The 9,905-nt window shown below is 42.0% G+C and overlaps 1 protein-coding gene across 1 annotated transcript; it reads left to right on the top strand.

Annotated features, from left to right (window-relative positions):
* Positions 1-8,101: 8,101 nt before the first annotated feature.
* On the top strand, positions 8,102-9,103 carry LOC120524120 (E3 ubiquitin/ISG15 ligase TRIM25-like). The gene is made up of 2 exons (XM_039745997.1): positions 8,102-8,719; positions 9,008-9,103. The coding sequence occupies exons 1-2, from the start codon at positions 8,135-8,137 to the stop codon at positions 9,101-9,103; spliced, it is 681 nt and encodes a 226-aa protein (XP_039601931.1). The 5' UTR covers positions 8,102-8,134.
* Positions 9,104-9,905: the final 802 nt, after the last annotated feature.

Below are 9,905 nucleotides of genomic sequence, written 5' to 3'. Positions count from 1 at the left end.
GAATAAGGCATATTACCTGCATTGTGAGTGAGTGTCAGTTACAGCATTACGGCAATATGGCACGTTTCCCCAAAGGTGATCCAGCTAGTAAGATCCTCATTGTTGGGGACCCTTGTGGTTGGACCAGGCCAAGGGGTCGCCCATGTAACACCTGGCTGTGGTAGATAGAGGGTTATTTCTGGATGGTGGGACTGGAATGCGTGTCTGCCTGAGGGTTTGCCAACCGGGACCCCGAGTTATTTCATCATGTAGTGGGTGCAGCAACGCACTGTATCAGTGCATGCTCCCCAACTTGACTTGAGGACGTGACTTTGGTTGGTTTATTAGGCCCAGGGGTATTTTATTATTTTTACATTTCCTCACTTTGCAGTCAATTTTGTCCAAAATGTATCACCATAATCAAGTAAACATCAGTCTGGGGACTGTTTGAGAACAAGTGTGACAGGACAAGGTGACAAAATTGATCACCACAGATCAAACAAAATGGCAATTAGTTACAATTCCTAAGTTATAAGAACCTATCAAAGCCATCATCAATTAGAGAGACATTCACAGAACAAGAGGATCTTCAAACACTTCTTAAACATTTTGATGGAGTCACTATTTCAAATTGAGGTGGGCAGCTTGTTCCACCAGCTTGGAGCTACATGTGAAAAGAGTCTAGACTGAGATTTGAAGCCATGCAGAGGTGGCATCCGGAGACAACGTCAAAGAGCAGACTCGAGTGACTAACAAGCAGTAGAGGACCTCATGAGTGCCTCCATATCTATACAGCAGGTGCTGACCCACTGACTGCACGACTGCAGCGTCAAGGGCTGGAATTGAACGTGTCCTACCAGTAAAGTGACCTGAAAAGAGGAGCGGCTGGTGCCCATTGTGGTTGTGGTTATTTTTAATCATCAGTAGTTACTTGGTAGCACATCCTGGTTACCCTCCAAATAAACAGTTACAGTAATCCAGCTGTGATAGGACTAATGACTGACTGTATATGGAATGAATGTGCGAGAATGAGAGACATTTGTAGTGTGGTCACTGGTCAATCATGACCCCATACTGATTTGGCAGGTATTAGTGATTATAAACTGTGCTGGACAATGATGAGGGTTTAACAAGGAGCTCCGTCTTTGCCACGTTGAGATACAGATGGTGTTCCTTAATCCAGGTTGAGACATCATTGAGACTTCTTGAGATTCTGGTTGTCATTGTCTGGTCCTCTGGAGGGAATGACAGGTACAGCTGTGTGTCTTTGGTAAAGCACTGGTATAAGAATCCATGAGACTGGATGATGGAGCCACCCTGTTGAGGTGGTGCTCACAGAGAAGAGGCTAAGACTCAGCATCCCCGTGCTAACCTGATTCATCTTTATTTTTTTACAATTTAATTTTCATTAAACATACTTAATTGTTACATAAGAGAACACAAGAACATTTTATTCTTTCAATCTTAATAACAATTGAGAGAACTAAAGGAAATGCCAGAAACATGCTTGCCACCTACGTACAGTGCTGTGTTGCTTAAAAGGGTTTGTAGATGCCATCTCAGAAGAGGTCTCAATAATCTGTCAACCTGTCTCCATTTCTGGAATCATTACTAGTAAGGGCACATCTAATAAGAGGGCCTGTTTGATAATGTAGACAGAAGAAAGATCATAGCCATATTAATAGACAGATTAAACCAAGAAGAGGAACTGGCAGAATTCAACATATAGATATAAGAGCGGAGCAGACAGCTGCTTTCAAAAAGCAGAAATAAATTCTGGGGGCAGCCCATCAGGACCAGGAGATTTACATTTACATTTATGTTTACAGTGGACCCTTGACTTACGAACTCAATTCGTTCGCGAGGGCTGGTTGTAACTCAAATTGGTTGTAAGTCAAGACAATTTTTCCCATAAGAAATAATGGAAATACCCATAATGCGCTCCGAACCTCCCACTGCAACACTTACTTAACCTTTTCATAATAAAAAAGGGTTGTATAATGTGCATAATTTACCAAAACACCAACAATTTTTCTAATATACTAACCAAAAACTTATAAAAAGTGCCTAGCCTACCAGAAACAACAATTTCACACTGTACTCGCCATTTAATTTAACATCTTTGGGCTGCAGCAAGAGAGGAGGAGGAGAAGAATGAAACGGGAGGTGGTTATTGTTTAGAAGGAGCCTCCATATGCAAATCTTTTCTTTGTAAAATTGTTGAGATGGTGGATTTCGACATGCTGTACGTATTAGCGAGATCGGTCACATGAACACCACTCTCATATTTCCGCACAATTTCCTTCTTCATTTCGATTGTGATCGCTGTTTCTCAAGTTAATAATGACAGTAGTCGAGCACTCAGTTCAAAGCTGGTCGTGTTGTGAACTGCTGTAATAATACACTCCAAAGCAAGCCGGTGCTGACTCAGCCTGATGACATCATCATATGCCGCGCCTGCCTGCTAGCTAACATCCCTTAACAATTGCATTCTTTACCTTCGTTACCTTCTCTTCCTTCCTTAGCAATTATGCGTCTTGCTTGCCATGGTCTTAGTGAATTATATATACAGATAAATCACTACACTGACCGAAATTACGTCCACAAACACATGTATCTGGGCTCCGACTGACGCTTACTAACACTCTCAGCTATTTGTTTACAATTGCACAAGCGGATACATGTGACCGCATTCGGGTCGTAACGCAAAATGTTGGTCGTAAATCAAAACAAAAATTTGGTCGTAAATCAAGTTGCTCACATGTCAGGCCAGTCATATATCAAAGGTTGACTGTATTTGTTTAGGACTTTCAAGAAAGGTCAACATAATTGAGTAACATCAGTCTTGGGGACTTGGGGCTTTTGTCCAAAGCTTCCTACAGTTCCCCTAATGTTACCAGCCAGTCAAAGGTAGGAGCTTCATCCTGAGCAAGACCTGACAGGGATAAGAAGGAGTCAAGAACTGATAAGGGAGAAATGGAATCATTTATATAGATTAGAGCAAAACTGACAGAAATATTTGTTTAGTTCATGAATGTTAGTAGTAAAAATTCCCACCCTGCTTTTGATAGTCAAAATTGAAGAAAAAGTTTCACAATCTTTCAGTCCAAGTGCCAAAAACATACTTGGTTTAGAGCAGTAAATATAATAACGGGCCCTGGTGGAATGGAGTATAAACTTTTTATGGTGCAACAACAAAAAGATCAATTCTGCTCTAGTATTGTCCATGAGAGTCTCATGCCTCTGATCCACCACATTAGGACAAGAGCCCTCTAAATGAGAAAGGTGAGTTTCAAAATTCAAACTCAGTTGAGTGAAATTGCAAGCTAAGTTACTAGCAAAAGCAATTGTGGCATCACAAAGGCAGCCCATGATGGAAAGCCATAGAAATGCTGGGTCCTGGGTAGTTCCAGTATTAATTAAGATAAACTCTTCTAATTTAGACAAAAGTATTCACAAAACTGAGAATTCTGCAGATTGGTTGTATTAAACTTCCACCATGGTGTTCGTGGGAATAATGAAGACAGGTGTAACTGTAAAGCAGTAGATCGAAGAATAGAAGAGGTGGGCATCAGTTACACAGGGTGTCAATGTTTGGGAAATAATACACTGCACAACAATTTTTTTGAAACGTCTTGCTTCCTGAAAAGATTTTGCTGATTTTGACAGATACCTACAGGGTATGCACAAATATAGTTTTGGTTTTACTGCATCACGTAGGAACTCTGAGAAACAGACATTTATATGTTCACTAACAATAACGTATTTAGTCACGTTTATGTTTCGCATAAGCTATTAAATTCAACAGAATTAAAAGTGTTTTGCTCCTGATTTTTTTTGTATTCAATGTCTGCTGCATCACGTTGCAGTGTCCAACAGTAGTCAGCAAACATTGACAGATTCCAGTTGCCCTGGTATCGTCTCTCCATCGTAGCAATGTCCTGATAAAACTTTTCAACATGTTTGTCACTGACAGCACCAAGATTTGCGGGGAAGAAGTTCAAGTGTGAGTGGAGGAAATGAATCTTGAGTAACATGTTGCACTTCATTATCTTGTATGCTTTGAGAAGTTTGTCTACCAGCTGAATGTAGTTAGGGGCTCTGTAATTGCCCAGAAAATTGTTGTCAATGTCTCTGAAGGCTTTCCACACAATTTTTTCCGGCACCACTAGCAGATCTTCACACCGCTTGTCACTCTGGGGGACAACAAAAATACCCTCTTTGATCTTGGCGTCAGTTATTCTTTGGAACATCTGTCTTAAATAACAAAAACCTTCACCTTCCTTATTCAGTGCTTTCATGAAATGTTTCATGAGTCCCAGTTTTATGTGAAGAGGAAGCAAAAATATCTTTGCCGGGGTCAACAAGCGATTTATGTGCCACATTTTTCTGTCCTGAAACATTTTTTTTATGGAGTGGCCAGTTCTGTCAAGAATAGTGTGACTCTTTGGCATGGCTGTCCCATTCACAGATGGAACAACAGTACTTTGTATAGCCGAGCTGCAGCCCTAGTAACAGAGCAACGACTTTATGATCTCCACAGATATTCCAGTTGTGCCTGCTATACTGGACGTGCTTCAGCAACAGTTCCATATTCTCATATGTTTTTTTCATGTGTGCTGCATAGCCAACAGGTACTGAAGGATAAACATTGCCATTGTGCAGCAGAACAGCTTTCGGTATCAACATTGACGAATCAATGAAAAGATGCCACTCTTCCAGGTCAACCCAAGACCGAGAACAATCCTTCAATGTCACAACAGAAACAGATACTGTCAACTTGTGCAAAAAATTTGGTTATATCATGATGTCGGCCTTGAAACACAGAAATGTTCATACCTGGTGACAGAAAACCTCATTCCTGCAGTCTCAAGCTCGGCATTGCAGTTTCTTCAACTGGTTCATCTAAGGACCAATCCTCTGGTGGTTTTGAAATTGAAAGACTGTCGTCATGTGGCACTGGTCTCATTGCTGAAGGCAGATTAGGATATTCAGTTGACTTGGCAGAGAAACCAGACACATTAGTCAAACAGAAGTAACAGTCTGTCACATGGTCTTTCTGTTCTCGCCATATCATCAGAACAGCAAACAGCATCATCTTTCAAGTGCCTCTGAGCCAGGCTCTCAGACTGACAGCACATGTCGCGCAGCAAATGGGAGGCTCTCATTCCTTGTCTTGATCACCAGTTTTGCAGCCGTAAATACAGATGATAAGCTTTCTTCACAAGAGCAGTCATCCAGCGTCTCTGAGGCGCAAGTGTATATTCGCCACAGATATAGCACAATGTATCGCGGCTGTTATGACATTGACGAGACATAATGCCCGACACCAAAAGGTCTAGAGCATCAAGCTTACTTACTGTTATATTGCTACAGATACTATACTTTACTATACTGTGTGACAGATAGGGGGAGCTGTCGTCCTCTTGAACCCTCAGATCAGACGCCAGACACCAGATAAAAGTCCAAATAATGATTTTATTATAATAATAAATGTACACAAACACCTCCACCTCCACTATACTTAATAATAAATCAATAATCACAATCAATACAATAATTCACAATAATTCTCCACACCTCCCAGCAGCTCAGTCACCCTTCCTCCCAACTCGGCTCACTGCTGGGATTTCCCACAGTCCTTTTAAAGTGCTTGACCCGGAAGTGTTTCTGATCCCTCGGTCCATGTGATTCTTAACACTTCCGGGTAAGGTGAAAACTCCTTTTCTTCATCCGGGTAATAGGGCAAATAGCAGTCCCTGGGCCTCCCTGCAGCGACCCCTGGTGGCCCCCATGGTATCCAGCAGGGCTGTGCATTAAAATTCCAATGTCCATGAGGCCCTGCTGGAATTCAGGGCATCTTCATGTTGCAGGGAGAGCTCCATCTGGCGGCCTGGGGGTATTGGACGGGATGAATGGCCGGCCATATCCCACAACTAATACTATACATACACACTATCTACAGTCATATGAAAAAGTTTGGGAACCCCTCTTAATTCTTTGGATTTTTGTTTCTCATTGGCTGAGCTTTCAAAATAGCAACTTCCTTTTATTTGTTAAACAGATGCAATATGCAATATGTATCATAAAAAAATTATACAGGTGAATAAATGTGGGCACCCCAGCAGAGTTATGACATCCATACTTAGTTGAGCCTCCTATTGCAAATCCAACAACATCTAGACGCTGTCCTCCAACAGCCATTGATGAGTGTCTGGATTCTGGATGGAGGTATTGTTGACCATTCTTCCATACAAAATCACTCCAGTTCAGTTACATTTGTTGGCTACCAAGCATGGACAGGCTGCTTCAAATCATCCCATAGATTTTCAATGATATTCAAGTCAGGGGACTGTGACGGCCATTCCAGAACATTGTACTTCTCCCTCTGCATGAATGCCTTTGTAGATTTCCAACTGTGTTTTGGGTCATTGTCTTGTTGGAATATCAAACCTCTGTGTAACTTCAACTTTGTGACTGATGCTTGAACATTATCCTGAAGAATTTGTTGATATTGGGTTGAATTCATCAGACCCTCGACTTTAACAAGGGACCCAACTGTGCCTGTGGCCTTCCATTTCCTGATTGCATTCCTTACAGTTGAAACTGACAGTTTAAACCTCTGAGATGGCTTTTTGTAGCCTTCCCCTAAACCATGAGACTCAACAATCTTTGGAGAGTTGCTTTGAAGATCCCATGCTGTCTGTCACTCTTCAGAGGAGAGTCAAAGGGAAGCACAACTTCCAATTGACCACGTTAAATACCTTTTACCACTCATGATTGGACACTCCTGTCTATGAAGGCTTAACGAGCTCATCCAAACAAGTTGCTGTTATAGGTAATCAGCATTGAGCAGTGGCAGGCATTCAAATCAGCACAATTACAAGGGGACCCACATTTGTGCACAGCCAGTTTTTCACATTTGATTTAATTTCATACAACTAAATACTGCGTCACTAAAAATCTTTGTTCAGAAAACACAGCAGTACTCAGATGTTCCAGGAAGTGAAAGACATACCACTGTTATCTTTTTTGTTGAAAGGAGAGTAAATTATTATGCTGGCTGAGAGGGGTTCCCAAACTTTTTCATATGACTGTGTATTAACCAAATGAGCAGGATCGGTGTATGCAGGCCACCTTTATAGCATGCTGAGACAGCATCAAGCTCATTCAGACCTGCCCAGGGTGTCAACTTCCACAGAACAGCTTCCAACCTGGCCTGATTCCATGGCTGGACATGCCCAGGCTGCACAAACCATTGTTGATAAGTCTCTTACGGGAGTGAAAATGTTTGGATACAAATATAAGAAAAATTCATCTCTGAAACGGTACGTGATGGGTAAATTTTGATGTGATATTTGTGATCAGCACCCACAAATCTATAAGAAACACCCAGCAGTGTTCAAAAAGCAAAAACTTTGTTGTGCAGTGAATGCAAAGTGAACTTCTGAACTGAAAAGCTTTTACAGCCAAGAAAATCTGAGAACAATCAGCACCTCTCCTGTGCTTGGTGTCTGTCTGTCTGTCTGTCTGTCTTGTCTTGTCTTTTATGTCAGTTTACAAGCAGTTCTCAAAATTCTACAATCCGTGTATTTAACAATGAGTCATATTATTCTGTTTCTTAGACCAAGTGGGCTTCTGTTATCTTGATTGAGTCTAATAGCTGGAGGCTTTACTGACCTGGGCAAAAAAAAAAATTCTTTATTTGACAGATTAAAATCAATCAGTCAGCTCTCCTCATCACACCATTCACACAACTCTGATAAGCAACAGATGAGAACTTACTATGGGATGGATAGTTTGACCAATAAAGAGGATCAGCATGGCTGCATGAATGATTTAGGTGTTGTGTTTTATTTTCACTTTGTTTAATTTGTAAATGTGCACTGAGTTGTGTGTCTGTCTAATATGGACTGCAGAGTGTAATAATTAAATAAGAAATACTGACTGGATACTGACTTCACTCTCTGGGCTCCTGTCTCACATTAACTGTTCACCCTCAGTGTCTCCTCAGATGTTCTCTCTTTGAGCTCTCAGGTTTCTCTTTAAATCTCCTCTTCACTGAGCTCAAACAAACTTTCACTTTGGTTTCTTCACAATTCACTTCCTTGTTTGTCTGACTGATTCTCTCTGCCTGTTTCTCCTCAGACTGACGATGGCTGAAGCCCAGCTGTGTGGATTACAGGATGAGGTCACCTGCTCGGTGTGTCTGGACACCCTGACTGACCCCGTCTCAATCCCCTGTAGTCACAATTTCTGTCTGAAGTGCCTCACGGACTGCTGGGATCAGAGCCAAGAGTGCCGCTGTCCTCAGTGCAGACACACCTTCACCACAAGGCCTGAGTTGAACAGAAACACTCTGCTGAATGAAGTTGTCAAGAAATTAAAGAAGATGGGACTCACTCCTTCTCCACCTCATTCTCAGAATTCTGCTGGCCCTGGAGATGTGGAGTGTGACGCCTGTACTGGGAAGAAGTTCAGAGCGGTGAAGTCCTGTCTGACCTGTATGGCCTCCTACTGTCAGACTCACCTGCAGCCTCACTATGAGATAGCGGCCTGGAAGGGACACAAGCTGACTGATCCTGATGGAAATCTGAAGGAGAAACTCTGTGCAACTCATCAGAAAAGTCTCGAAATATTTTGCAAAACTGATGAGACCTGTATCTGCATGATGTGTGTGGTGACTGGACATAAAAATCATGAAATGGTTGAGCTGGAGACAGAAAGAGAAGAAAAAGAGGTGAGCTGAGTTTATTGTTTAACAGAATTAAAGCTAAATAACAGGAGTTAGGGGGTTTGTAAATGTGGTTTGATGGAGAAATCTATTCATCCATCTTAGAACCTGATTTTTCAAGTATAGGACAGTGCTGAGCTGGAGCCTATCCTGGTGACAGTGGGTGTAATGCATGAAACAGCCCAAGATGGGACACCCAATATTATCCATGTGCAGTCAATACGTGGAGCTGTCTCATTAATCCATTAATCTCAGTTTATTTGAGCTCTAATTAGTTTTCTTTTGAGATCTTAGGCAGTCGGGGACCAACTACAGCCTGCAGACCAAAACTGGCCTGTGACATGGGTACAAGCAGCACTTGGATTGTTTGTAGAAATATTAACATTCTGACCCTACTGAGGTGTTCTTAACAAGACAGAGTTACAATTGGCTGGTGTAAGAGTAGTACGTCACCATACAGTATCACCCAAAACATAACTCAATACCCTAAGGTTTTACCACATGATTACAGACCATCTAGGGCTGCCACATGCAGGATAAGTGTGTTCAGCTGCTCAGTGGCCTTTGTTTTGTTTCTGCGATTTAAAGAATTTGAGTTTGCTTTGGTGATTACATCAGGGATCGTTTCTGAGCCCTTTCTTATTTGCAATGGTGATGGACAGGTTGACAGAAGAGATTAGACAGGAGTCCCCATGGACTGTGATGTTTGCTGATGACATTGTGATCTGTAGTGAGAGTAGGGAACAGGTTGAGGACACCCTGGAGAGGTGGAGATCTGCTCTGGAGAGGAGAGCAATGAAGGTCAGTAGAACCACCAAAACAGAATACATGTGTGTGAATGAGAGGGAGGTCAGTGGAATGTTGAGGATGCATGGAGTAGAATTGGCAAAGGTGAATGAGTTTAAATACTTGGGATCAACAGTACAGAGTAATGGAGATTATGGAAGAGAGGTGCAAAATAGAGTGCAGGTAGGGTGGAGAAGAGTGACAGGAGTGATCTGTGACAGATGGGTATTAGTAAGAGTGAAAGGAAAGGACAACAGGACGGTAGTGAGACAAGATATGTTATATGGGTTGGAGACGATGGTACTGACCAGAAAGCAGGAGACAGAGTTGGAGGTGGAAGAGTTAAAGATTCTAAGATTTGCATTGGGTGTGACGAGGATGGACAGGATTAGAAATGAGGACATTA

This window comes from Polypterus senegalus, chromosome 2 (genome assembly GCF_016835505.1).
Source record: "Polypterus senegalus isolate Bchr_013 chromosome 2, ASM1683550v1, whole genome shotgun sequence".
NCBI lineage: Eukaryota > Metazoa > Chordata > Cladistia > Polypteriformes > Polypteridae > Polypterus > Polypterus senegalus.
Note: the sequence above shows the minus strand (reverse complement) of the source record. Positions and strands in the feature narration are given on the sequence as shown.